Source organism: Equus przewalskii, chromosome 25 (genome assembly GCF_037783145.1).
Source record: "Equus przewalskii isolate Varuska chromosome 25, EquPr2, whole genome shotgun sequence".
Taxonomy (NCBI): domain Eukaryota; kingdom Metazoa; phylum Chordata; class Mammalia; order Perissodactyla; family Equidae; genus Equus; species Equus przewalskii.
In genome coordinates, this window is record NC_091855.1 from 45,412,527 (window position 1) to 45,439,845 (window position 27,319).

The 27,319-nt window shown below is 63.6% G+C and overlaps 2 protein-coding genes across 7 annotated transcripts; one reads left to right on the forward strand and one right to left on the reverse strand.

Annotated features, from left to right (window-relative positions):
* Positions 1 to 982: 982 nt before the first annotated feature.
* Positions 983 to 12,705, forward strand: C25H14orf180 (chromosome 25 C14orf180 homolog). 6 transcript variants are annotated; one of them, XM_008528381.2, is made up of 5 exons: positions 983 to 1,296; positions 7,516 to 7,642; positions 9,115 to 9,250; positions 10,964 to 10,999; positions 11,414 to 12,705. In XM_008528381.2, the coding sequence occupies exons 2-5, from the start codon at positions 7,532 to 7,534 to the stop codon at positions 11,617 to 11,619; spliced, it is 489 nt and encodes a 162-aa protein (XP_008526603.1). In that variant the 5' UTR covers positions 983 to 1,296; positions 7,516 to 7,531; the 3' UTR covers positions 11,620 to 12,705. The 6 variants fall into 6 exon arrangements, with proteins under 6 accessions (XP_008526603.1, XP_008526605.1, XP_008526604.1 ...); XM_008528383.2 differs by having other exon boundaries at positions 1,042 to 1,296; positions 7,516 to 7,633; XM_008528382.2 differs by lacking the exon at positions 983 to 1,296 and adding an exon at positions 1,849 to 3,021.
* Positions 12,706 to 13,516: 811 nt separating this feature from the next.
* Positions 13,517 to 27,090, reverse strand: TMEM179 (transmembrane protein 179). The gene is made up of 4 exons (XM_008528384.2): positions 26,601 to 27,090; positions 19,306 to 19,443; positions 17,730 to 17,808; positions 13,517 to 16,273 (listed from the first exon to the last, which is right to left on the reverse strand). Exons 1-4 carry the CDS (start codon positions 26,903 to 26,905, stop codon positions 16,094 to 16,096), a joined length of 702 nt encoding a protein of 233 aa, XP_008526606.2. The 5' UTR covers positions 26,906 to 27,090; the 3' UTR covers positions 13,517 to 16,093.
* Positions 27,091 to 27,319: the final 229 nt, after the last annotated feature.

Below are 27,319 nucleotides of genomic sequence, written 5' to 3' on the forward strand. Positions count from 1 at the left end.
CCTCCCAGCCCCGGCACACCCTGGGCGCCCTGGGAGTCCTGCAGCTGTACCCGAGTGGGGTGCCCCCTCTCCACCCCTAACAGAGAGACATGGGGCGGGGGTCTTCCTTGCTCCTCGGGCAGCCCCCTCACCTGGCTGGAACCACACAGGCCCATCAGAGATCTGCCCACACTTGACCCCCATGCCCTCAGCCACCTGCATCCACCTCTCAGACCCGGTTCCTTCAGGGCTGCCACATGCGCCAGCAGATCAGATCAGGCGCCAGTCAGGGGCTGGCTGGGGTGGAGCACGAACACTGGGCCAGGTCCACCACCTCCTGGCTGTGTGACTTTGGGCAAGTTGCCTCCCCTCTCTGAGCTGCACGTTCCTCGTCTACAAATGCAAGGTAGCTCCGCACCTGCTGGGCAGGGCGGCTGCCGCTCAGACACAACAGGGAGCTGAACGTTCCCCACCCCCAGCCAGGGACAGACGCTGAGAAACGCTGGACCCTCCACCCCTGCTGCCCCCTTGACCCAGATGCTACCCCCACTTGCTGGGGCAATATGGGGGCTCAGCCACTGTGCCCCAAATCAGCAGCACAAGGTCTGAGCTTTGCCTTCTCCTCCTGGGAACCCAGGGTGCAGGGGTGGGAAGCGGGAGGGGTCCCTTCGCAGTCCGGGCTCCCTCTGGGGTAGGGTCAACCAGGGGCTGGACTCTGTGGTTGCCCCCCCGACAGCCTCCGCCCTGTCCAGGTCCAGCCCCCCCATCGCCCACCCTCCTGCTCCCCCGACACACTTTGCCTCTGACTGCAATCTGGGGGTTTTCTGAGGGCTGCGCAGCTCTGGAGCTGGCCCGGAGTATGCACGTCGGCCAGGGGACAGGGAGGGGGCACCAACCCTCGTCTCACCCGCAGGCCTGGAGTACGCTGGGGCCTGGGAAGCGGCCACATCCTCTCCCACGCCGAGGCCAGTGGCCTGTCCACGGGGTTGCTGCTATTTCTGCCAAAGGGGAGAGGTAATTATAGCTCCGTCCTCACCAGCTGGCCGAGCTCTGCAACCTGGCAGAGGGGCCTGGGGCGGGGACGTGGGCCGGCCACAGATTGGCCTGCAGGCAGGTGGGCAGCACCTCCAGACCAGAGCACTGGGAGGTTGGGCGGACTCGGCCCCGTCCTCCTGTGTGTCCCAGGGCCGGCCTCTCCAGGGGACAGGAGGGGCGCTGCTGGCTGAGACCAGGCCAGGATCGTGCTGGACTGTGCCCAGTGGGGGACGCCACAGAGCCCAGCTGTCACTGTCCCTCACGGACCCTGGAGTGAGCCAGGTGAGATCCCAGCTCAGGGGAACAGGTGGACACTCAGGTCCCATTTGGGGATGAATCTGTCAGAGGGGGGAGATTCCCAATGTTGGAGAACCTGCCACGGGCGGACAGGCAGGTGGGCCAGCAGTGGACTAAGGCCGGGCAGAGCACACTGTGGCCCTGGACAGGGGCTGGAGAGCCACCCATTCCGTTACCTGGGATGTGGTCTTTCAGTGCAAAAATGGGCAGGGTCCCAGGAAAACCAGGGCCGATGGTGACCCCAGAAGACCTAGCTCCCCAAACCTCATGCCTCGTCTGAACAGTGGGATGGCGGGTGAACTCAGTGATGTCTGGGCCCCTGGCACTCTGAGCCTTTGCCCAGCAGCCAGGCCTGACCCAACGGGCCAGCCCTTCCACCCCACTCCTGCCTCATGCCTGGCTGGCTGCGGGCAAAGTGGGAAACCTGGCCAATTTAGCCAGAAGCTGGAGCGCCGGTCTCTCCAAGCTTGGCCCAGAGATGAGCCAAGCGCAGTCCCATCGGAAGTCCCCAGAGCCAGGGTTCTCGGTGTTTTGCAGAGGCCGCGGCCTGGGCAGCAGTGTCAGCGTGGACTCCAGCAAGCCCTGCCCAAAGCCCCTGTCGCAGCCGAGCCCAGCAGGGGATGGCCTTGGGACTGGGGACCCTGGAGACCAGGCCACAATGTTGGGGAATCCCCAGGGAACGAGCCTTGTGCTGAGCTGACTTAATCAGAAGGACTCCCCACCCTGGCCCGCTGTGCGCGTGGGGCGCCCCTCTGGCTCAGGACGCACCGTGTGTTCATGTGGTGCCTGCTGCGTGCAGCTGCCTCCAGGAGGGTTAGCACATCGTCTCCACCTGCACAGCCCTCGGGATGGTCGCAAAGGACCCCTGTTCTACGCAGGGGACTGGAACAAGGGCTGAGTGACCCGCCCGGGTCTCACTGTGGCCAGGGTCTGGGAGGGGTCCACCTGCCCCCATCTGCCGGGGGCTCTGGAGGCTGAGGTCTGCTGTCGCCCATTCTAGGGTGTCCCTCTGCACCCAGCAGACACGCAGGTGTCACTTGGCCCCGCAATTGCCCCCGTCCTAAATGCACCCAAAGACGTGTGGGCTGCGAATCCCAGCACGGGAAGGGGTCTCGGGGGCCACCAGGCCAGCTCCTGCTCCTGCACCCCCTCCCGGCCCGGCAGCAGCCCACTGAGCCAGCGGTCAGCCCGGCAGGGCCTCCCCAGGAGTTCTCCTCTTGCTTAATCAGAAATACGTGTTATCTGGGGAGCTGCCAGCCCGTTCCCGGCTGGGAGTGCTGGGCTGGGAGCGGCCAGCCCTTCTCTGGAGCCCGCCGGCCTCACTCTGCTCCCCGCCCTCCCAAGGGGAGGCCAGTGTGGGGGTGTCCACAGCCTCCCGTCTCCTTTTCTGGAGAAGGCGCAGCCTGCAGGTCTTCTCCCCATTAATCCAGCCAAGCTGCTCCAGGGAGGGGGAGGTCAAACACCCCCCGGGGCCACCAAGCCCCGCGGTGACAGCCTCCTCTGAGGCCGGACTGTCCAGAGGGCAACAGGGCAGCGGGCCCTCAGGGCTGCTGAGGCCACTGCCCCGTAGCTGTAATGGAAACTTCTCAGCTGGCCTGTGAGCCTTGACAGCTCCAGTTCCCACTCTGCTCCAGGCTCTGATGGCCAGCGGATTGCTGGCCGGCGGTGGTGAGCTCACCCGAGCGAGGCGCGTCACCTGCAGGAGCCCAGGTGGGCCGGGGCAGCGCAAGTGTGTGTGAGTGAGTGTGTGTGTGTGAGTGCACATATGTGATGATGCACACGTATGTGATGCATGTGTACAAGTGGGATATGTATGGTGCGTGTGTACATGTGGGGGGGTGTGTATGGGGACGAGGGGGCTTCTGAGCTCCAGCCTCTCCCCGGCGAGGTCCCAGCGTGGCCCTCCCGCCTTCCCCTGGCTGGGGACCTCTGGAGGAGGCGTCCCGGGCAGCAGGACAGCAGCAGCAGCCAGCTGGGCTCTGCTCAGGCTCCGGGACCTGCCAGGCCGGGGTGAGGCTGTCTGCCTCCTGAGGGCTGTGAGATTCGGCAGCTCCTCAGTCCCCTGAGCCCTGGGGGCCCTGAAGGTGAAGGGGCACAGCACAGGGTGTGAGGAGTGGCAGGGAGCAGGCGTGGGCACTAACCCAGCTGCCAGCCCCACGGTCAGAGCTGAGGAAGGGCCCCTCCCCGGCACGGCAGGCACTGCTCTGGGGGTCTCAGAGCGACCCTGGGGAGGACGGAGGCACACCAGCTGTCAGAGCGTGTGGGCAGGCATGGGGCAGGCAGGGCACATGAGAGTGGACAGGGCACACAGGTGATGACAGCCTGGCCCAGGAGGAGGTGGGGAGCCCAGTGAGTGGCGTCACCGAGAGATGGGGCTGGGGTAGGTGGCAGAACAGGTGGCCGGACCCCAGGGCTTGCATTATCCGAGGCATTGACCTGGCGAGAGCCGACCCAGGCTGCCTCACACGGCCCTGGAGGCCAGTGGGAGCCGCCGGCCGGGCAGAGAGCTGGGCTGGAGCACCCAGCCTTGGTGGGGCCGCTGGGCTTCTCGGTGCCGTCACCATGGCCCAAAGGCTTCAAGCCAAGATGCAGGCGGAGGGAGGGAGAGAGGGAGGACGAGGGAGAGGGCGTTCCGCCAAACCCCACAGATGGGGGTGAGGGGGGGCGGTCTTGTGGATGCAGGCCCTAAACCAGACCTCTGCTCCTGGAAAGGGGGCAGGAGCCCGAGGCCCCCCACCCAGTGTCCCTTGGGGCCGGCCTGGCCTGGAGCCCGAGGGAAGGCCTGTGGCAGAGCCTGGGCCTGGGGCCCTCTTGGCGCACCCCTGAGCAGCAGGCCCGTCCAGACAGGACCATACCCAGAGATGACGCTGGGCAGCCCTGGGCTCTGAGCTCAGGCTCCAGAGTCCAGCAGACCCAGTCCCTACCCAGGTGCTGAGCCCTGGCGGGCCTGGGGTCCCGTTCTGTCCCACCCCCCCAGGAAGCGCCGTGCCCCTCTCTCTAGAGAGGTTAGAGGGGTCTGAGAAGGCCTGCCCCGGAGGGCACGCCCTCCCCGGAGCGGGACGTGCTGACACTCTGCAGGCCCCAGGCCTGGAGCTATTTTCCACCCTTTATCACCTATCGGTCACAGCCGCCTGGAGGGAAGGGCACTCTTGTTACACACTGTCCCTGCCAGAGCCCGAGGCCTCCTGCCCCTACGCGGGTCCTGTGCTCGGCCTTCGGCCGTCCAGTCCTGGGGCTGGGGGTGGGGGGTGGCCAGAGGCAGTGCCACCCAGAGTAGAATTCACCTGCTGAGTGTGCCAGAACCACACCCTCCTCCCGTGTTTCTGGTGGGGAAACTGAGGCCCAAGGCGGTCACCCCTCTTGACTGAGGTCACTGAGCCAAAGGACAGAGCCCAAGGCTCAAGCCAGTCCTGGGATCAGCAAAGGCCCTGCTTCCATTCGGAGGAAGTGACCCTTAAGGGGAAGCTGGAGCCTGAGCAAGGCTGCTGAGGGGGCGGGGCTGGGGGGGCCACCTGGGAGCAGAGAACGGCCCAGATGAAGGACACAGCCTGAGAAGGCCCAGCAGGGGAAAGGGGACATCCCACAGGAAGTGCTCACTGTCCACACATGGGACAGACCGTCCTAGGCTCTGTGCAAAGTCACACCCTGTCCCAGAATAATAACAACGGTGGCCAAGGTCACCGAGCACAGGCACCGTCCAGGCTTGCTTCTAAGCCCTGACGTGCTGCCTCACTCACCCTGGGGAGATCCCGCGAAGGAAGCTGCTGTGAGTATTCCCATCTTACAGCCTAGTAGACTGAGGCACAGAGAGGTCAAGAGATTGCCCAAGACCACACAGGGCCACACAAGGCACAGGATGCAGCTGGTTGTACCCAGCAGGCTGCCGGCACTGGAATCACCAAGCTACCCTGCTGGGTGACTGCCAGGGACACACACAAACACACCATACATTCACACCGTCACACACAAGGTATACACGCATGCACCCAGTCACACACATGCACACACATATGCCTACAGGCACATTCACACTCACACATGCAGACACACAGTTGCACACATGTGCATACAAGCACAAGGGCACGCACACTAGTGTGCAAATGTACACACACACATATATGCATATGCAGTCACACCCTCCCCACACATACACACTCACACAGGCTCCACATACACATGCACACTCACACACACATGCACACAATCACACACAGAAGTATACTCACTGCCACACAAATACACGCAAATGTGTGTGCACACTCCATACATACTCACATACACCTCACACATGCACATAAGCGTGCACGCACACACTGACATGCATGTGCAGTCACACATGCACACTCGCTCCCACAAACACGTGCTCACATATGTGTGCACACTCACACGCACACACATACTTGCACATCGTCCCATAGCCCCTGGGGTAGACCCAGGCCCAGGGTGCCCAGCAGGGGCTCAACAGCTGGGCGCTGCTGACAGTGACGCCGAGGTGCTGGCCTGAGGTCCCTGCTTGGTGGCTCAGCCAGTCCTCAGCCCCTCAGGCGTTTCCTCAGCTGGAAGGCAGGTCCGGGCCTGCTGCCCTCCTGAAAACCAGTCCTGCAGACGGGCCAGCCTCCCGCCTCCTGCCTAGCTCCTTCCACAACCCCATTTACAATAAAAACCCCAATGCTGCGATAGGAGGAAATTGCTCCTTCTGAAATCATTGAGCTGGTCCAGGCTCACACAGACGTGGTTAATGGGGTGCTCTGCTCATCCGCGTTATTTATGCCCCCCGAGGGATCGAGGGGTGCAGCCAGCCTCTTCCTTCCCAGGCGGAAGAGTGTGTGGCCGCCCCGGGGCCACCACCACCCTCACCCAAACCCGGCCCCTCCCTGCAGCCCTCCCCCTGCTCACCCCGTGAGGCAGTCTCGCTCCATTTGGGGTGGCCCCGAAGGAGTTGCATTGGGGACGGTGCAGGACCCTCACTCGCAGCCCCCTTCCCAGCCCTCAGGGGCACAGTGTCCTTGAAGGATGGATGGAAGGCAGGGACGTGCCTCATAATATGCAAACGTGCCCTATACAGAGCAGGGAATGTCCACCAAGGGCCCAGACCAGGGACCCCTGCACGAGCCTGGGGCTGGGGATGAGGAGGCGCCTGTACCGCCCCCTCGTTATCTGGGGGGAGGGGGGCACGGAGGACCTGGCCGTGCTCCCCAGCATTGGCCTCGCCACATGGCCATCTCTGATCTCGATTTCCCCACGTGTACAATGAGGGGGTTGGGCCTGTCACCCCCCAGGGCCCTCAGAGGACTGACGCTCCATGCCTGGATTCCCCTCACAGGTGCCCGGCGGGGTCACCCGAAGTGGGATGGAGGAGGTCTCAAAAGACAAGGACCCTTCAAAGGGTGAAAGAGAATCCACACCAGAGGGGCTGCAGTTAGTGACGGGCGGTAGGGATGCACAGCCCCTCAGCGATTACAGGCTCAGAGAAGACAGCAGGAGGTGCCCCTCACACCTAGCTAGAAAGCAATTTAAACGGGGAGAGAGAGGGAGGGAGGGAGGGAGGCAGAGAGAGGGAGAGAGACAGAGACAGAAAGAGGGAGAGAGGCAGAGAAGGAGAGGCAGAGAGACAGAGAGAGGCAGAGAGGGAGAGGCAGAGAGACAGAGAGAGGCAGAGAGGGAGAGACAGAGAGACAGAGTCGGGCATGCCCGAGGGACGGGCCTCACCCCTTGCAGCCCCACACAGTGGGCGTGACCCTCGCAGAAGCCTTTCCCAGCCCCCTCTGAGCCCCGACAATGCCCTGCCCTCCACTCCATCATCACTCCTGGAGCCTCCCCCATGAGAGGAGGAAGCAGAAATATTCATTGCAGCCTAATTTGTGACATCAAAACATTGCAAGTGACAGTAATAAAATGCAAGCTTCCTGAACACCGGCCTGGAGGGTGGCTGTCACTGAGGACACAGCCCCTGGAGTATTACGCAGCCGTGAGAGCTGGAAACTAGGAAGACAGTGGCAGCAGGGCAGCTGCTGGCAAGAGCAGTTCTGAGCGGGTTCAGGGTTCTTTGTGCTGGAAGCGTCAGAGGGAGAATGGTGCATGCTCCAGGGCGAGGCCGATGGAGGCCGGGAGGCCAGCTCGGCTTCCTGCGGGGAATTCCTCCTCCTTTTACTTTTTTCTGACGAGTGTTGCCTGTGCAATGAATGATGTCTGTGCTCATCTTAGGACCATGTTCCAGTAAATGAGGACTACAGCACAAACCTTGAGCCCCGACTCCCGGCCAGAGACGCCACATCAGACCAGAAAGAATGAGGAGGCCGCTCCAGGCACCGCGATGCCCAGGGTGGGGAGGGTAAGGCAGGGTCCCAAGCAGGCCCTGGTCCCCGGGTGGCAGGGCTGAGCACACCCGGCTCCAGGAGCTGGGCTTCCACTGGGGGTGGGGAGGGGGGAAGAGAAAAGGGAGGCTGGATCCCTGCCATTGCCCTGAGCTGTCCTCAGCCTTGGGAACGGAGAGGGGAAGTCGCGGAGTGGCACTGTAAAGCTTTGGTCTCATAGAGAGGGTCAGAGGCCCCCAGGGTGAGGTGCAGCATGACCAAAGGTGCATGGCATTGGGCCAGGGCTGAGGGTGAGGGTACTGCGTGCAAGCAGCAGGAGGGGCCGGACCAGGAAGTCCCAGGGGCAGGGAGAGGTGGCGGGTGGAGGCAGAAGAAGTGGGAGCCGTGCAGGGTTCTGGAGCATAGCAGCAAGTCTGGAGGCCTCTCTGGCAAGGTTGCCCTGGCAGCCGAGGGAGGAAGGTGTTGGAGCGGGGAGGGGGTGGGGAGAGGAGGACCGGGAGGTAGTCAGCATGCAGCGAGGACAGTCTAGGTGGGGGACAGGGCAGGGCACAGTAGAGGGAGGGCAAGGGAGACAACAGGGGCTCTGAAAGGAGCAGGTGGGGCCCCGACTTCAGACCCCAAGTCTTGACCTAGCCTCTGAAGCTGCTGCTGGGCCGGGGCAGGCCACAGGCACTGGTGTGGCAGCCGAGGGGAAGAGACGGCCACGGAGCTGGGCCCAAGCACAGGAGGAGCGGGACGACGGCGCCCAGAAGGCCAGCAGCAGGCTCTGTGCAGCCAGCCGCCCCCAGCCCAAGACGGCCCGGCTCACAGGCGTTCTCGCTCAGAACAGCCTGTTGTCACATTTTACAGACGGGCACACTGAGGCTCAGAGCCATCTGGTTATTCCCGGCTCCACCTTCCACCCTCGGAGTGGTGGGAGGGCGGCCACTGGGCAGACACGTGTCCAGGCTCTGCCCTCCCAGCCTGGGGTCTCGTGCTCAGATCCCTCGGTGCCTGGCACAGAGGAGGCCCCGGGCAGGGTGTTCCGGGACCCCATGAGGTTTTGTATGGCAGCTCGGTACGAGACAGCCCTCCACGGATGTTAGCCGCTACCATCCTCGTCGTCATGATTGACACGTGCAAACTATTACCGACCCTATCGGGGTCGGTGAGGGGCAGAGGCAGGACAGGAGACCCGGCCCGCCAGGTCACTGACCACGTCGGTGGCACCACTAACACCACCATCTGATTGTGACCTGCCCTGGTGGCTTTGTTCAGTCCTCCCCACCCAGGGGCAGCCCCGGGGGTCAGCCCAGCAGGCTGGGGCTGGAACGGGGGGCTGAGGGCAGGCCTGCAGGGGGTCTTCACACTCGTCTGGTCCCCCACAGCACGTCCCTCTCTGTAAACCGAGAGGCGGTGGCAGGGATCCTGGCCCAGGCAGCCTGTCTCCAGCCCCCGCGGCCGGGGGGAGGAGCTCACTCCTGCCCGCTTCCCTCTGCTCCCATCCCAGTCCCAGGAGGACGACAGGACGTGCCCTTCCTCCATCCTGAGACGAAGCCCAAGGGGGCGCCGCGGCCAGGGGACTGAGCCACAGAGGACCTCGAGGCACGTGCGGTTCCACGAGCCCCTGGAGGTGGCTGTCCACTGTAAGAGGGGCGTGGCAGGCCCACCCGGGGCCGGGGGCCGGGGACCAGGGGACACTGCATCCCAGGACCTCACGGAGGGTCTGGAAGGACCACTGTCACCTGTCCTATCCTCATAGGCATAACCCTAATAAAACCTGGGCCTGTGGGGTTGGCCTGGACAGAGTGACAGTCAACCGACAGCAGCTGGCATAACATAACCAGAGCAGCCCCAGACCTGGCTAACGCCGGCCGCTCTCCCTTCCAGCTCTCGAAGCTTCTCAGGGCCCCTCAGCCCCTCCCACCCCCTCCGCCTTCACCACCCCTTCCCAAGCTCTCCCAACCCCAGCGTCCTGATGCCCCTTCCCCCAGAGCCCCCTCACCACCACCTGCCCTCCCCTCCCCTGGGCCACCTCATTCCTGCTCCCACCCTGCCCATGGGGCACAGCCCCTGTATCAGCTAGCCATGCTGTATAACAAACCACCACAAACTTAGCTTCCAAACACCCACATTATTCTCTCAGCAATCCCAGGGGTCAGGCATCTGGGCATGGTTGTCCCTGGTCCTCTGCTCAGGGTCTCATAAGGCTGCCATCCAGGTGTGGGCCAGGGCTGGGCCTCATCTGAGGCTCAGGGCCCCGTTCCAAGCTCCTGGGGCTATTTGCAGAATTCATGTCCTTGCAGCTGTGGAACTCATGCAGCACCACCTTCGAGGCCAGTGGCCAACTGGCTCTGACCTTCAGACGCTCTTTTTCAAAGAGCCCGCCTGATTAGGTCAGGCCCACCTGAGATGATCTCCCTCTCGATGGACTCAAAGTTGACTGCTCAGCAATTTTCATTATGGCTGCAGAGTCCTTCCCCTTTGCCATATTCTGTTGGGTAGAAGCGAGTCACAGGTGCCCCCTCCCCCACTAGGGGGAGAGGACCACACAAAGGAGAGCATGGTGTGGGGCAGAACTGTGGGGGCATCTCAGATTCTCTCTGCCACGGCCCCCCAAGAGAGGCGCTTCCCAAGTCCTCCCGAGTTGTGGATGCACCTCACGGCCCTGATCCGCGGCAGCATCTCCCTGGATGGCCCGTCATGACTGTCGGGTCCAGGCGCCAGCTCCTCTCGCGGCAGCCGGTGCCTCCTGCAGCCTCCTCACCTGCTCCTCCTTCCCCAGGATTCAACCCCCGCCCCGCCCCCAGCATGTCTCAGCACCCGCCCGCCCCCCACCAGGAGCTTCCCAACAGCCCTGGTCACAGAGGTCTGCAGATGGAGGACCAGGCACCAGTCGGGCAGGGGGAGGTCTGGGGTCCCCCAGTGAGCTGTGCAGGTGGGACGGGACTGGTGGACCCTCCCCAGCCCTCCCCGAGTGCCAGCCCCCTCGCCTCTGGACCCACGACCCCTACGGTCCCCTCCCCGCAGGCTGCCTGTGGGGTCACCATGCCCCAGGCTCCCACAGGCTCTGAGAGCAGCGTCTGGGGCTCCACATTCTGGCAGGCTGAACCCCAAGCAGCGAGGTGGGGTCAGAACGCTGGGTGGCCCCGAGCAGACTGGCCGACTGGGGGAGGTGTGGACGGCCCAGCCCGGTCAGGACCCTGTGGGAGCTGTGTGTGACACAGCCCCATCTCAGGGTCCTTTGGGTGGGCAGGTTGAGATGAGAAGCTCTGGGTGGCACCTGGCAGGCTGCGGCCGTGTGCCCCCCCAGCGGGGAGCCCCCGCTGCCCGAGTCCACTCTCAGTTCTCCTTCCCAGACATCGCCAGCAGGGAGCCCACCGTCACCACCAAGGGTAAGTTCTGAGCCCCCCACTTCCGCCAGGGACCCTCACCCGCACCGCACATGCAATGCCCAGTGTGGGCCCAGCCCCAGGCCACCCTCAGAGCCCCCATCAGCTCCAACAGGGCCCCCCACCCCAGCAGGGCAGCTCCCTCAGTCGGGGTCCCTGAGTGGGGGAGCAGCGCAGGGTCCTTGCATAGAGGCCATGTGGCACCAGCAGAGGCCCCGGGCAGTGACGCGAGCATGGGAGTCAACCCAGGGACCCCACCCCGAAGGGCAGAGCCGCGGTGCCACCATCGGGATGAGCCTGGCTCTCCCCGCAGCCTCCCCGCCGCCCTGCAGGGAGGAGGGAGCGGAGCCCCACAGGGTCCTCATTGCGGGGTCAGGCACAGGGGCAGGGACTCACCGGGGCCCCCTCCTCCCCCAGCGTCCAGCCGGCCCCGGCCCCGAGGCAGCTCCCTGCTCCTGCGACTGTCCGTGTGTGTGCTGCTGCTGCTGGTGCTCGGCCTGTATTGCAGCCGGGTCAAGCCCATCGCGCTGGCCCTCGAGGACCTCCGCGCCCGGCTCCTCGTCCTCATCCTGCGCCTGCGGCACGTGGCCGTCACCTGCTACCGCTGCCTCCTGCGGCTCTGACGGCGGCCGCGGCCGCTCACCCCCACCCTGGGCCCTGGGCAGGAAGGCTGGGCTGGGAGGAGAGCCAGCGGGGGGAGCCCTCATGAACCCGGGGACTAAGAGGGGCTGCAGACGGGGCCAACGGGAGAGGGGGCCCAGGAGATCAGACACGGGCTGCAGCAGCCCACTCACTCAGGCGGCCTCTCCTGTTTCTCACGTGGGGTCCACTGCGAAGTTTTATTAGAAAAAGGATTCCACTGCTAAAAATCGAGACCCGCATGCTCTAGCCCCCAGGCCGGCCCTTGAGACCCCTCCCTCATCCTGCGGGAACCGTCGGGGCCCTTGGCCTGGCCTGGATGAGGCCATGTGGAGCCCCTTGAAGACTGGGACACCCTGCCCCCTATCTGTGGGACCTCGTAGAAGGTGAAACCAGCCCATTGCTGCTCAGGGCCTGCGGGGCGGGGACCTCGAAACCCCTTCGGGAGAGACGGGTCTGGTTGTTGGAGTGGGGGCACTGCCTCCTGCAGGTCCCTCCTGAGGCTGCATGCAGGGTGGCCCCGATGCCCCCACCTTGTTGGTGGTGTTGGGCGCCATCCTCTGAGCCCAGGTCTGACACCCACACTGAGCCCCAAGGCCTGAGGGTCCTCTCATGCCTGGGGGAAAGTGTGCAGCCCAGCTCCCCGTGGCCGTCCCGCCTGGGGTCTGGAGCAGAGAGCCGACAGCAAAGGGCCGACAGGCGAGGTTGCTCTGCGCGGACCCCAACACCTTCAGAACACAGGCATCCGGGCCTGGATCCGAGCCCGCACCACACACCTGTGGGGCCCGGGTGTAGACACGGCGCCCTCACGGCAGGGCCAAGGGGAGCCACGTAGTGACAACCTCCAGGCGCCCCTCCAGACCTGCCTAGAGTGGTGAGGCCTGAACAAAACAGACACCAGAAGGGACTGCCGGGGGAGACGCCACGCGCCCGGGACAACCTTCAGACTGGCATCCATGGGCGACAAACAACGTGCTGCCCTTTTGGGGGGCTGTACTCTAAGCCTCTGTCCTCACTACTTATGTGGGGAGACACGGATTTCCCATTAAAACACGCTGCCACCTCTTTCACTCTGGGACTTTTACCCAAAGGAGAGAAATGGGGACCCATTTGCTGTAGAATTCACTTCAGTAGCTAAAGCAGAGATGGGACACTGGGGGAGCCCGCTCTGTGGGCCTCAGGGGCCAGGGCAGCAGTCTCCAGCCTCCCTTTCAGCTTCAGAACTCGGGGAGCCCAGCGGAGAGGCGCCCATTTCCAGGAGCAATGGCCTAGAGGGGGCCACGGGGGGTGGTCTAGGGCCCAGCCCTCAGGGACCCTCCAGCATCAGTTACCACCACCCCTGCACCGGCCCGGCCCCCCAAGCCTGTCTCATCTGACCGACCCCTTAAAGAGGGCAGGTTATCGCCCCATATTCCAGACGGGGCTTGGAGAGGTCAGGTGCCGGAGCCCACAGGGCCAGCACAGGCCTCAGACTCAGCCCCCTCCAGCCCTGGTCCTGTCTGCGGGACACAGCCTGGAAAGGGCTGGACACCCCGGGCCTGCAGGGGGAGACAAGGCGGCCCCCCAACAGCCTGCTGCTCTCAGGCAAGGGCTGTTCAACTTCAGAGGCAGGCTGGGCTCTGGGGGTCTGCAAGACTATGACCCCCACTGCTTTGGGGAAGATATTGCTCAAGACGCCACCATAAGCCCGAGACATCCGAAACTTGAAACCCCTCCTCACCCTGGGGAAGCTGCGATGGGAATGGTGAGAGTGGAAGCCTCCGGAAAACACGCAGAAGGCCAGGTCCTGAGGCCCCAGGAACAGAGGGCAGCTCTGATATCCTAGAGCCGAGCTGGGAACGGAGGAGGGCAGGCAAAGACAAACGCACCTGAGTCGTCCTGTCCGCAGCAGAGGCACAGGTGTTTTTGGTTTTATTTTGACTTTGAGAAATAGACACATTTAGGTTTAAGGATCTTTACTTTCAGTTCAGCCAGAAGTAGAATTAAAACAGGGATGTCGGTCATCAAACAGCAGCTGGAGAAGCAGGGTGTTATAGGAGCCAGCTGGCGGGGACGCACCTCAGGAGCCCCAGGGCCGCGCCTGCCCTCCTGCCTGTCCCGCCCACCGAGGGGCCCTCCCCTGCCCAGGGCAAGGGCACACAGCTCCTGTCCCAACGCCCCCACCCTCGGCCCCGATGTCCCTTTCCTGGGAGCTCCGGGGACATGGATGTCTGTGGGTGCAGCCGGCCTGAGACATGCCTGTGTGTCAGCAACAGCCCCCTCTGCGGGTGACCCCTGTAGGCACGTGGACACAGGTCTCTGCTCATCTGATGGAGGGGCTGCCCCCACCAGCTCCGGGCAATCCACGAGTGGCAGCTGCCGAGGGCAGACCCAAACCTTTGGCAGACCCTCGGCTCCAGAAGCCACGTCCTGCCCTGCTCCTGCTCCTGCTCCTGGGGCCCAGCGGCTGCTGCCCGATTGGGGAACCAGGTGGAGCCACTCCACCTTCTGCTAGGAACAGGCAAGGAGCTCTGGGGGCCTGGAAGCGTCTCAGGGCCGGTGGATCAGGGCTGGTGTGTGGGGCCTCGGGTTCTGTCGAAACACCCCCCAAAGCCCCCGCTGCCCTGCCTGGAACTCTCGGCCAGGCCCAGGGCCAGAACGCCTCTGAGACTCGAGAAGCCGCAGTTGGTCCCCTGCCCTGACCTCTCCCCGGGACAGGCGCTGGCTGATCATCAGTCTTATGGGGCCCTGCCAGCCTCGCTCCCCGGGCCCAGCTGTCGCCCCACCCGGCACCTCAACCCAGGCCCAGATCCATGGCTCTGGAGGCCCCCATTTGGGGGACCAAGCCAGCCGCTGACAGCAAGAGCCACGTGGGGACGTGGGGGGCCAGGGCTCTCCCTTCACAAGGCGGGGGCAGGGAAGGGGCCCACAGCAGAGGGAGGAAGCTGCGGCTCCAGGCCCACCAGGGAAACTAACATGCTTGCTGAGCCTGGGGACGCTGGGGTCTGCTCTCACACCTCGGCTGCCCGGCTCCTGGAGGAACAGAGCACGTGTGCAGGTGCCAAAGCCAGGGAGCCCCTCGAGGGGTGTTCACAGACCAGCAGCCCCCACCCGGGTTCCGTGTTCCTGAGCTCCGGGGTCCCCTGGCTCCTCCACCAGCCGCGATGGGGTGGATCATGCCCTCTGGGGCCTTGGGGAGCGGACTCCTCCCCTGGGTGGGCCCCCGCCCCAGAGGATGAGGTCGGAGGAGCTGACAACACACGGCTGTCCTCACGGCTCCAGTCTCGGTCCACGCCTCCTGGGCACGCACACGCATGCTCACACACTCACTTGCACTCACACACTTTTGTAAGTGTACACTCACACTCCTGCTTGCACACTCACACTTGCAGTCATACACTTATATTTACACACACTCACACATACCTTCCCATGCAGACTCACACGCACACTCACACGCTCGTATGCATGCACGTGCATCATATGATACGCACAATTATCACACACACATTCACACCCTCACGTGCACTCACACACACACAGACACCTGCGGTGGCACCTGGCCCTATGGCTCCCTCCCTTCGAGTCGCTGCCCCCAGGAGCCCATGTCTCCGCTTCCAGCCAAGCACAGGCCCAGCCTACACACAGTGAGACAAACGCTGGGGCGCAGGGGCCTCTCCGAGCCAGGCCACACGGGGATACCCCCCAAGTCCTGCAGCAGGGAACAGAGGGGACCACCACTGTGGCCACTCCCAGGATGCCCACACAACCACCTGCTGACTCCAGGTCTCGCCACTGTCCCTGCCATCGGATGCTGAGACAGGCCTGGCCACATGTGGCCTAGAACAGGAGCAGGGGGGACTCAGCTCTGGGGGGCCGCCCCGGGCCAGAAGGCGGGGAGCACACGTGAGCTCCTTCCCCAACTCGACCCTCTGCGCCCAGGTCACGGGATTCCCGCCCCACACACTGCTCAGGAGCGAGTGACCAGAGTGGCATGTGGCCATCACGGGCTGATGGGGTCACTCTGGGGACACGCCCTGCTACCATGGAATCGTGCATGGGGTCACACCTGGGCAAGCTGGCCTGGAGACGGCATCCGGCCAAGGCCCAGGGGCACACCGTGGACCACCAGAGGGGTCCAAGGCCAGAGGAATCTGAGAGGTTGGACATCTTTCCACCAGGCTCACCTGGCCAGTCCCACTCCCAGGTGTGTCGCGCCTGCATGAAGCCTGGAAGAGGCCCTGAAGCCCCAGGTCTCTCTGTGCCGGCCCTGGCTGAGGGCTAGCCCTCACTCCACGCGGCTGCCATGCTCATGGTGGGAAGGGGCGCTCGGTGAGCGGTCACTCACTACACAGTGCCGAGGGGAGGCATGCAAGGCTGAGGGGCCGGGTGGGGGCCCAGGCAGAGCCCCCGGCCGCTCCCCCAGGACGGGCCATGTGCCCCGGGCAGGGGGCGCGTCTGGGGGCCCGGCTCCCCCGCCTAGATGACGGCGCTCTTCTCCTCCTGGAAGGAGGCGCGGTGGGCCGGCCTGGCCAGCAGCAGCTCCTTCTCCTGGACCAGGTTGTCCAGCAGGTCCTCCTGGCGGTAGTTGTGGTAAACCTTCAGGAAGGCCAGGATGGTGATGGCCAGCCAGGCCAGCCACGAGGCCCAGAGGCCAAACTGCAGAGGGCAGAGGGCAGAGTCAGCGGGCCGCCCACACGCAGCGTCCACAGCCCTGTGCACCCGCCCCCTCCCGGGGAAAAGGACGGGATCCGCCGGGAAGGGAACAAGGACACTTCCTTCCTCATCAGTCATCGGTTCCCGGCATCTGGCAGCCCCTCCAAACCCTGAGCTGTGCAAATGCTTTGGGGAGCTCTGCCCTCCCCCGCCCGAGGCTGGGGTCCCCTCGGGAGGGCAGGGGCTGGGGCAGCTGGGGCCGCTCAGCTCCCTGGAGAGCTCGTCAACACTGGAGCCTCCTCTGATCTCTGGAATAAGTTGACCTTTCTCTGCTGTTTGCAAACAGTTGAAGGAGAAACCGTCTAATCAGAGCCAGGCCTGAGCCGCCCCAAACAGAGGCTCCTTTGAGGGTGCTCGTCAGATGCAGCTCCCACCTTCCTGGATCTAATTGGCGCAAATTAGGCCTGAGGCATTTTCCACTAAATTTGTGTGAAGGTGTCTGTGGCAGTGTCTGCCCATCTCAGCAGAGAACCCTCGGAGGCACCCAACGTCCAGCCCCGCCCCACTCCCCGAGGCCCCCTCACCACAGTAAGAGTCCTCAGACTGGCCGCTGGACAACATGGGCCTCGGGAGGCCAGTCTGGGGTGCAGAAGTGGGGCCTGGGTGCCAGTGAATCCCGCCTGGTGCTGGAAGGAGCCACCTCCCATGGGGCGCCCCCTCATCAGGTCATCGGTGTCACCCCCCAGGGCACAGATGCAGATTTTGAGGGACAGGCCCTCGCTGACCACCAGCATGTCCCGGCATGCCTGTGTTCCAGCAAATGGGGTCCCCAGAGTTGCACCAAGGTCTCCTGGAGGGCAGGGGACACAGCTAATACAGGGCGGGGGGGTAGGAGGGTCTCCCCCACACAGTGATTGTAGGGGGGCTCCCCCAAATTCGCAGGCCAGAGCCCCTCGCACCCTTCCTCAGACACCACCCCAGCCTCCTCCAGCTAGCGAACAACCCCGAGCCCCCCAGCATTTGTCTGAGGGCGCCTGCTTGGCGCCGGGACCAGATCCAAGCTCCTTGCCCTGGCAGACCCAGGACGATGCCCAGTTACGTGTCCAGCAGCGCCCTGCAGGGAGCCACTCCCTCACTCCCCTGGGCCTCTTCACTTCTGCAGTTTGCACATGCAGTTCCCACCTCCTAGGACACCCTGCACCCTGCCCCTCCCCACATCCACCTGCAAAAATCCTGCTCAGTCTCCAAGATCCAGCCCTCCCACCCCCTCCTCCAGGGAGCCTTCCCAACGGCTCCCGCAGCGTAGCGCTCACTCAGCTGTGTCTCCTCCGCCTGGCACCATCCTTAACTGCAGTTTCCTCCCCTGGACAGGGGAGGAGGTGAGCTGTGCTCTCAGTTCAGCAGTAAACAGCCCCTCCCAACCACACGCACCTCCCTCCCCGTCTGGAACCCCGCCTACCTGGGCAATCGCAAACTGATCGTAGAAGGCAGAGTTGTCCACATTCAGCTCCAAGTCGATGTCCTGGAGCTCTTCGCAGCTAAAACGGCAAGACGCAGGGGTGGAAGGTCACTGCTAGGCCACCAAGCACGGGAAGCAGCGGGTATCACCCCCAAACAGTGAAAGTGCTGTCCCCAGGTGGGGCAGACGGGAGCCCCCATGCTTGTCTGTGAGCAAGGAACCTGCAGCCCCAGCCCCAGCCTGGCCGTGGATGGGGGAGCCCCACGCCGGCCTCTGCTCTCCTGCAGACTCCACCCCTGGCCCCCACCGCAGGGTCACCGGCTCCAGAGCAGGGGGTGCCGGCCGCTGCTTCCAGCCCCTCGGCCCCCAGACTGATTTGCATGGCAGTCCTGGCATGTGCCTCGGGGGCTCCACGGGGCAGCACAGGCCAACGTTGACCAGCAAAGCCTAGATGAGGGCCGCAAACCCTGTCAGTGGGGGCTGGGCCAGGCCTGGCCTCAGAGGCCGGCAGAAGGAGGCCCAGTGGCCCAGGCACACCCTTGGGGGCTGGAGGATGGGATGGGGGGCAGGAACCAGTGTTTGTGGGGGAGAGACTGTGGGTGTCCAGTCCAGGGGCCTGCCCTCACTCTGAGGCCTCGCCGAGGCGAGGGAGAGGGGGCCTGGGGGCGGGAGAGCTCAGCTCAGCACGGGTAAGACCTCACCCACCACAGAGGGCTGCCCTGCTGTGGACCCTGAAGGAGTCACCCACCCGGGGTACTCAAACTTTGCCCTGGGGTGCGCCGAGGGAGCCCCGGGGGAAGGCACAGGATAGGCGGGCAGATGCCTCCCACTTCGGCTCTTGCATCCTTTTTACACATTGGGTTCCAGGTCTGATGTGGCTTTAAGAAAGAATCCGGAGCCTCTGGGAGAGGTGACCCCGGGGTCCCTGCCTTCCCAGGGCCCTGGCCTGGGGCTCAGGACAACACCCCTTAGGGCTGGGCAGCAGGCATTCCCATTCTGAGGGTCAGGCGGTCACCATGCTCTGCCCTGGGCCCCCCCCACGCCAGACCCTGCCCCCTGCTCTGGGCCCCGGCCTCCATCCCCGACTCCTCCTACCGAAAGCTTCTGTTCCCGTCTCACCATGACCCTCACCTCCACCATGTCACAAGCCCCCAGGACTAAAGCATCTGATTGCCACGCCCGGCCTGGGCCTCTGCCTCCACAGGGCAAGGTCTCCAGGACCTTCGGCTGTGTGGCCATATCTAGCCTTCCGGGACCTGCTGCCCACCCTGCGACATCCTGTCATCCAACCTTGTGACAATGACCGGGCGGCTGGAATCTCTGACCTCCTGGGCCTCCACTCCCACCCCGGATCCACCCCCAGGGTGTGCGGAGGCCCTGCCCGAGTATGAAGCTGCCGGCTCCCCGAACTGGGAAGAGGGTATCGACATGGAGGGAGGGGGTCTGAGGGCAGGAGCCGGCCGTGTGAGCACAGGCAGGGGCACCTGTGGGAGGAGCAGAGCTGCGGGCTCGGGATGGGATCCAGCCACGAAGACGCCGACCAGGGAGCAGTGGGGGTGGGGGTCCCAGGGCACACCTGTGGGGCATGGTCCCCTTCTCCGTGATGGCATCGCACCACATGGTGAAGCCCACGCTCACGATGGTGCTGGCGATGAAGACGAGGAAGACCACGGAGGCGCTGACCAGGAGGTTCAGGAAGGCGTAGAGGAAGGAGCTGCGTGCAAGGACGGAGAGAGTCACTGAGCGCCACCACCCCCGCGGTCCGTGCACCCCCTGCAGAGCCAGGTGACAGCGGGCGGGGCAGCCCTCAGACCTTGGGTTTCCAGCCGGCCGTCTGGGCCCCGGATGCAGGGATGGGCCCAGCGGGGCCACCAGGGGCCGCTCCTCCCTCCTGCGGCTGTCCCTCACCCCACAGACCACGTGCCGGGCCCAGGCTGCCCACGCCATCCTCCCAAAGACCCAGGAGTGGGAACCACTGTCACCACGTCTTACAGAGGAGGCGAGGCCAAGATTCAACCCAGGTCCAAAGCCTTGGAATCGGCACACGTGCCGAAAGGCAGGACATCCTTTCAAGGCCCTTCACCACGCGGTCACCTACCAAGGCCATGTACCCACACAGTCATCAACACAGCCGGCCTGGACCCCTGTCAGGGGCTTGCCGCACGACCCTGCTCTGATTCCTCCACTGAAACCTGAAAGCCAAGCTGTGAGCCAGGCGGCGGGTGGGGAAGCAAGAGGTCGTGGGGACGGAGCAAGCTCAGGGCTGGCCGCACAGCCCATGGGGTGAGGGCCTCCCCAGTGCACACGGGCGTGGCCCCACTGGGCTTTCAGAGGGAGTCAGCATGTGCTCTGACGACAATGGGGCAGGTGCTGGGAACAGCCCACCAGACTCTCCTGCCCCTCCCGCGGCCTCCACCCTCCCACCATCTCTGAGCTTCCCCCTGGGATTCAGAGTCCTGCACATGGGCCTGGGGTTGGGGGACCCTGAGGCTGCGGGGGCTGGGGAGACAGGGACAGCAGCCCCGCCCCCTCTGACCCGCGGCAGGTCTGATGTGAACATCAGTGCCGTCAGCACGATCTGAGGGAGAAGACCCACCCGCACTGGCTTCCCGGCCAAAGTTTACTGAACAAGGTCTCAGCTGGGAGCAGCCGGAAGAACATCAGAGCGACTGCCCTCGGACGGATGACTACAGAGCAGAGGTCGATGCCCGCTCTTTCATTCATTCACTCGACAAGCACTTTCAGGCACCCGCCCCCCCCATGCTGGGCTCTGAGGACAAAGAGAGAAGAAGGCTGCAGTCCTGGCCCCAGGAGGCGCCTCTGCCGATGGGCAGACGACGAACCGAGGCCACCGTGCCCAACTCGAAGCCCGCATCACCAAGCCACTTTACAACAGCTAGAACTCTCCGCATCTCTGGGGAAAGATCCACAGGGCTGTCGTCGACGGGCCGTTCCCCGGCCACATGGCTGCATAGACAACAGCACCAGCCCACAGGGCTGGAACCTCCCAGAGCCTCCAAGGAGAGCAAGGCAACAGAACTGGGTTTAAAACAGAGCTGCAGAGGCTGTCCTGGTGGTGGAGTGGTTAAGTTCATGCTCTCTGCTTCGGTGGCCCAGGGTTTGTGGGTTCAGATCCCAGGTGCAGACCTAGCACTGCTCATCAGGCCATGCTGTGGTGGCATCCCACTCACATACAAAATAGAGGAAGATTAGCAACAGATGTTAGCTCAGGGCCAATCTTCCTTGCCAAAAAAAAAAAAAAAAAAATGCCAGGCTGCAAACCCAGCAACACCAAAAAGGCAGAGAGATGGGCTGGCTGGCATGCTTGCCTGTTCACATGGGAGGCTCTGCACCCAGTGTCGAGGCACCCTCCTTGACACCCTCAGCTGGGTGAGCCACTTGCTTCCGGCTGGGACCCCGACAGACAGAATTCTGAACTGCAAAGTACATCTGGCCCTGGGGGCTCTAAATACGGGGTGGGGACTATAGCTATGAACAGGGGTACGTTATAGCCCACTCCACTCCCAGGCCAAGCTAGATGCCAAACCCAGCCCGCCCCTTGGTCAGCTGTCTGACCTTCAGCAAGTCCCTCTCTGGGCCTCAATTTCTCTCTCTGTAAACTGGATAGTCAGAGCCCCACCCCCCCGCACTGGGTACCTGTGGAAACCGAGGGAGCTGATGTGGGTAAAGGACCGAGAGCGGGAGGTGCCAGGGGTGCTCATGAGCACACACTCCCTCTGCAGGATGGACTCAGCCCATCGTCCAAGCCGGGAAGAGGCTCACTGCTCTCGAGCCCCGTGCTGGGTGTGCTTGGAGCTCCGTGCACGGGGCCCACGTCGCCACAGCAGACGGGGATGGAGAACCAGCCCCCCACAGGAAGCGGGGTTGGAGAAGCCGCTGGAACCAGATGCTGGAACCACAAGCCTGGAGACTGTGGTGTGGGGCCCAGCTGTGCACCCGTGGGGCAGCGTGGGTCTGGGCAGGTTCAGGGGTCAGGGGAGGTCCCACCCACTGGAGCCCCCTTCCCGGGAGCTTGTGCTCCAGGGGAAGCAGGAGGTTACCCAGAGCCTACACTCCTGGCATCTCAACATCGGATGGCCACTCCACTCCAGGAAAGAACATGGTGGTCCTGGGGGGCCAGGGACGAGCGTCCTCAGGCTGAGCAAAGCAGCAGCCTGACCTCAGCACAAAGGCCAGCTCGCCGGGACAGCCGGTTCCCTAGGTGCCCTCCCCCTGCTGACATTCTCCTAGGTCCAGCAGGTGCCCGGGGTCTCCAGACCTGCCAGCTGCCGGCCCAGGGGACCTCCCTGGGGGAGGGATGGCCAGGGCGCAGACAGCTGGCCAGGCAGGGCTGACGACCCAGCGTCAGATCCTGCCCCACGTCTGTACCGAGTTCTAGAGAGTCACACGCGGCTCTTCATGCCCTCCTTGGCCAGAAGCATCCTCAGGGAACCCTGGCACAGCGGGCCTGAGCCACAGCCGAGCCATCGGAAGCTGCCCCTCCCGCCTCTGAGGGCGGTTTACAACACAGCCTCCCACTGTCTGGAGACCCCAGACTCTCCAGCCACATCCCTATTAAATGAGCACGATTTGGGGGTCTCCTCCCACAACCAGAACACAGAGTCCCCATCGCACAAGAAAGGGAAGGGCTCCACGCTGGGGTCACCCCCGGCCAAGCCTCCTCCGACTCCTCTCACCCATTTCTGGTCAGTTCCCTTGGAACCTGCTGGAGCCCTACAGATGTGTGAAGAATTCAGGTGTGTCCAGAGCCTCACTTGGCCCCAGCCCCCCAGAATTTACAACATTGCCCCCCCTCCCATACCCCTCCCCAAGGGCTGACCAGGGAGCGGTCAGGGATGGGGCTGGCACACACAGGGTTAACTCCATCTTTCTCAGGCGTCTCAGGGTGCCTGGAGTAGATGTGCCGTCTCCATGGTGACAGCTATCCCGGGAAGCCCTGGGAGCGATTTGCAGGCTGAGGGACATGTGTGGGCAGGCAGATGGGTTGTTTTAACCCAGCGCTCCCCAGCCGTCAATCACAAACCACTGCCACCTGGATGCTCAAAGGGCTCCCACGCTGACAAAGCTGCCCAGGCCCTCAGGCCGAGGCTCACCGTCAGCCTGTCCATCTGCCCTGAAACGGCCAGCGCCCCAGGAAGCCACAGGTGCCCCGATTCACTTGCTCATTCCTGCAGTCCGCAACCAAGCTGACAGCCCTGCGCAAAAAAGCTGCCCCCAGGCCCCCAGCCCTTCACTCTCCTGGGCACAAGCTGTCAGGGTCCCCACTTTGCACAGAGACACCCCTGCGTGAGGAGGGAGCTGGCACCACGGTCAGGGCCTGACGACCAGCTCACTTCACACAGACCAGAGGGTAGGGCTCTGCCGCCCGTGCTGGTGGGAGGGGTGCCGGCGGAAGGTGTCTCAGCAGGGGTCCTGTGTGGTCTCTGAAGTCAGACTCTGGTCTTAAGAGAATTTGTGTGCACACTAACCCTAGGCAGGCAGGGCCCTCTGGGAACCCAAGTCGGACGGGGGCAGTGACATCCTCAGTGGGCCGGACATCTAGGGGCCAGCAGTGGCCTGAGGGCCCTCATCCGTCACACAGTCTCCCTCGAACTGCCCCTCTCAGCCTCCTGGCGGTCCTGATCCCCTTGCTGACCCAGCACCTGCTCGCCTGGTCTACGTGGCTTGACCAACAACTGAGTTGAAATTGGCTTCTCCAGGTTGACCAGCTTGCCTGTGACTGGACAAGGCAGACTCAGCCTTCCTGGGGACCCAGCACTTGCTGACACAGCGAGCCCAGAGGACTGACCAGATGGTGAATCTGCAGAGATACCAGGGCCAGGGGAGTGGCTGTGAAGCAGCAGATCCCAGAGGGCAAGCCTCTTTCTGTCATTCATTCAACAAACACTAATTCGATGACTCCTGTGCACCATGCCCTGTGCTCAGCCCCAAGCATACAGAGATGAACAGGGCACACGCCTGCCTTGTGTTCATCCAGGCCAGGGTCCCCCCAGATGGAGAGCCATGGCCTGCATATCCATGCGAGGTTTGATCCAGTCCTACAACCAGAACTAAGATGAAGGTTGACCCTCGACAGACACCATCACTGCTGCCTGGCTGCCAACTGGCTTGTGCAGTGGGCAAAGTGGGAGCAGGTGGCTGCCCAACCATCCGGCCTTGGCCAATAATGCCTGATGGCCGAGAAGGACATTATGTACCAGATGTCCCTGTAGAAGAGAAGGCTGGCCCCAGCCTTGCCCACCAGTGATCGAAGCCTGGACAGAGGTCCCTGGTGGTAGGACAGGTGAGTATCTAGAACAGACACAAAGGGGCAGAAGACCCAAAAGTGCTCCTCCAACCAGGCCACATCAACAGGAGCATGAGCTCCCTCTGTCCTCAGGGGACAAGCACAATGAAGGAGCACGGAAACTCCCCACGCCTCAGCTTTCTGTGTTTAAAATGGGGGTGGCAGTGGCAGTTTCACAGAGCTGATGGACACCTTGAATGAGATGACAAGGGACAGGGGCTGCTGTTACAGCATTCCCTAGGCGTGCTGCCCAATTTGTGTGAAATAGGTGACCCTCCACAATCTGGATTCCTCTCTTGCAGGTTCTGGGGTTCTTAGCTACCCCTGCCCTGCTCCCAGCCTCTGGTGGTTGCCCAGCCTCTGGTGGTCTCTCCCAGCCTCTGGTGGTCTCCCAGCCTCTGACGGTCTCTCCAGCCTCTGATGGTCTCTCTCTTGACTCTGAAATCTCACATCACTCAGAGCCACACAGGCTGGGCCCCACCTGGAGAGCTTCTTTCATGTCCCCCTTGGCTAGACTCTGAACACCTGGAGGCCACTTGTCCTGTAGGGACACCCAGGAAGCTGGAATGATGGACATGAGCTGATGGCTGAACCGTGGCCCCCACACGGCCTTTGCCCAGTGCCCTCGGCTTCCCAGACGGAAAGGACCTCCACCTGCTGACCATCCTGTCGTCCTTCTCAGACCCACTCTCATACTCAGAGACACTTCTCCTGCCCCTACTTGCCCTGGGGACACTGACTGGGTCAACAGCCGGCTTGGCAACGTGGGGGCTGAAGACGGGACACCAGCCATTGAGTGGGATGGGGAAGGAGGAGGGGACATGCAGGACACCACCCTGGGACAGGCCTGAGCTCACACTGGGCAGAGCCCCAGCCCCATAGCACCTGGCGGTCCCCAGGCTGATACACAGCTTGTTGCAGACCCAAATCCAGAACCTTCATCTCATGGGTTGAATCGTGTCCCCTAAAAACATATGTCCAAGTCTTAACTCCCAAACCTGTGAATGTGACCTCACTCGGAAATAGTGTCTTTGTGGGTGTCATTAAGCTAAAGCTCTCAGGATGAGGTCATCCTGGATGTAGGGATGACCTAAACCCAATGACTAGAGTCTTTATAGAAAGAGGGGAAGAGACAGAGAGGAGAAGCCATGTGGACATGGAGACAGATCGGAGTGGGAAGGCCCCAAGTCCAGGAACGTGCAGGGTTGCTGGTGGGCAGCAGAAGCTAGGAAGAGGCCCAGAAAGGATTCTCCAGCCAGAGGGAACCAACCCAAGGTGCCGACAGACACCTTGATTTTGGACTCTGGCCTCCAGAACTAAGGGGGAATAAATCGTTTTAAGCCCCCAGTGTGTGGTCCTTTGTTACAGCCAGCAGCCCCAGGAAACCCACACACGTGGTTGGTGACATGCCACCCCTCCTCCAGGTGTCTTCACCTCTGCACAGCCCCGGCTGTCCCCATCCCTTCAACCTGCAGCCACTCCTCTTCCTGTCTGTGGCCCCTCTTTCCACGCCAGTGCCAAGCTGGGGGCCCTCAGGTGTCCCTGCCAGCCCTCCTCTGCCCACTCACACCCTTACAGCTCCCAGCTTATCTCTCACCTCCCCAAAAGAAGTGAAAAGCCACCAACAACTGCCAACAAATGATGGATGGGGTGAGGGTGGGGGCAGAGTTTGGGAGAGGGCCTGGATTTCCCCGGTGCATGTCAGGGCAGGTGATGGGCGGGAGTGGCTCTCAGGACCTCTGCAGGAGCCCTGGGCTGCTGGGGTCAGAGTAGTCCATTGCCAGGAGCATGGGTGGGTCCGCAGAGAGCCCCAGAGGGTGGAGGCCCATGGAGAGCTACTGGTTGAGGACCCCATCCCAGATGAACCACATTCCTCTCGCTCCCAGGATGGTGCCAGGGCAGGAAAGGTGAACTGGAAAATGGAGGCCAGGGGAAGGGGGCTTGTAAGGACAAACCAGGGCCCTCCCACACCTGCTGCACACCCCAGCAAGGTCTGAGCGCTAGCGCTGGGCCTCGAGGGGCTTCCCTTCCGCTTTCCTCTGCAGTCACCCTTCCCAGGACGATGGGGATGAGGGCGGGATCCCCGGTACGCCTTGTCGGTCAGTGGCCGGCCTGGTCCCTTCCCTGGTCCACCCGAGCAGGCCGCAGGGCCCAGACCGGGTTGGCAGCTGTCCTCGGTGCTGACGGGTGTGGGCCCGCTGAGCCAGGGAGGGAGGCCCAGGTCTGCCCCGCGATGACGGTGCAACATTTGAACCCCAGGGGTGGGGGTGGTGAACTCGCGGAAGCGGGAGGTGATGCGCACTTGTGGAGGGAAGCACTGGCCTTGTACGGAGGACGGATGATCGCCATGGTCCCTGGGTTCTGCGTGTAGACAAAGGGCAGTTTGCGTGGAAGTGGTGAGGTCCCAGGGTTGATATTTCCGGGCCTCTGAACGCCTGGGTAGACAGAGAGACTCGTTCCTTGGCAAAGGAGAGCCTGGGGGCGCTGTGGGCACGGAAGCGGTACCGTGCTCGGGGTGGAGGCTGCGTCTGTCGGCGCAGGGCGGCCGCGAGGCCCTCACTTACCCCTCGTGTCCCTTGCAGAGGAAGAAGAGCGTGCGCCAGGCGTGCGCGGCGGCCAGCAGCAGCGAGAGGAGGCTGGCGAGCAGGCTGAAGCGGCAGGCGGCCGGCGGGCCCCACTCCTGCACCGTGAAGCGCTCGCGCTCCTGCACCGTCAGGTTGGCGCTCAGCCACATGCCCTCGGTGAAGAGCAGGCAGCGGCCGCGGAAGTCGTGGCCGTTCTCGGACAGCGGCACCACCACCACGAAGCTGAACAGGAAGGCCAGGAAGTAGCAGACGCACTGAGCGAAGAGGAAATTGTTGAGCGCCATGGCGGGGCCAGGAGGGTCGAGGAAGGGGCCGGAGGAGGCCGCGGGGCCGGGCCGGCGGCGCGGGGCGAAGGGCGCGAGCCGGGAGCGGGGGCCGCCGGAGTCTCCGGGCGCCGCGCGCAGGCCGGGCCGAGGCCGCGCGGGAGGCTGCGCAGTGGCGGCGCCGGCGGTTCCTGCGCGCCCCGCCCGGGACGCGTGCGCACGGGCCGAGCGCGGGCCGCGCCTGCGGTCAGCACCACAGACAGCTCCTGGCGGGCACGGGGCGCGGCAGGGAGCAAAGAGGGAGAGCGGGTGGGCGCGGGCCCCGCTGGAGAAAGGGTGCACCGATGGAGACGCGGAATGGAAACTGGGAGAGGTAGAACGGGAGGACTGCTGGGTCGGCTTATCGAGACCATTCTCTCTGTGCCATTAACGGCA

Bases quoted from the DNA above. Each gene is read 5' to 3' on its own strand.
- C25H14orf180 (XM_008528381.2), top strand. From the start codon at position 7,532: ATGAGGACTACAGCACAAACCTTGAGCCCCGACTCCCGGCCAGAGACG. The intron at 7,643-9,114 runs GTAAGGCAGGGT...CTCCCATCCCAG, and splicing joins CGATGCCCAGGGTGGGGAGG to TCCCAGGAGGACGACAGGAC. The intron at 9,251-10,963 runs GTAAGAGGGGCG...TCTCCTTCCCAG, and splicing joins CCTGGAGGTGGCTGTCCACT to ACATCGCCAGCAGGGAGCCC.
- TMEM179 (XM_008528384.2), bottom strand. From the start codon at position 26,905: ATGGCGCTCAACAATTTCCTCTTCGCTCAGTGCGTCTGCTACTTCCTG. The intron at 19,444-26,600 runs GTAAGTGAGGGC...CCTTGCACGCAG, and splicing joins CTCTGCAAGGGACACGAGGG to CTCCTTCCTCTACGCCTTCC. The intron at 16,274-17,729 runs GTAGGCGGGGTT...TGCCCTCTGCAG, and splicing joins ATCAGTTTGCGATTGCCCAG to TTTGGCCTCTGGGCCTCGTG.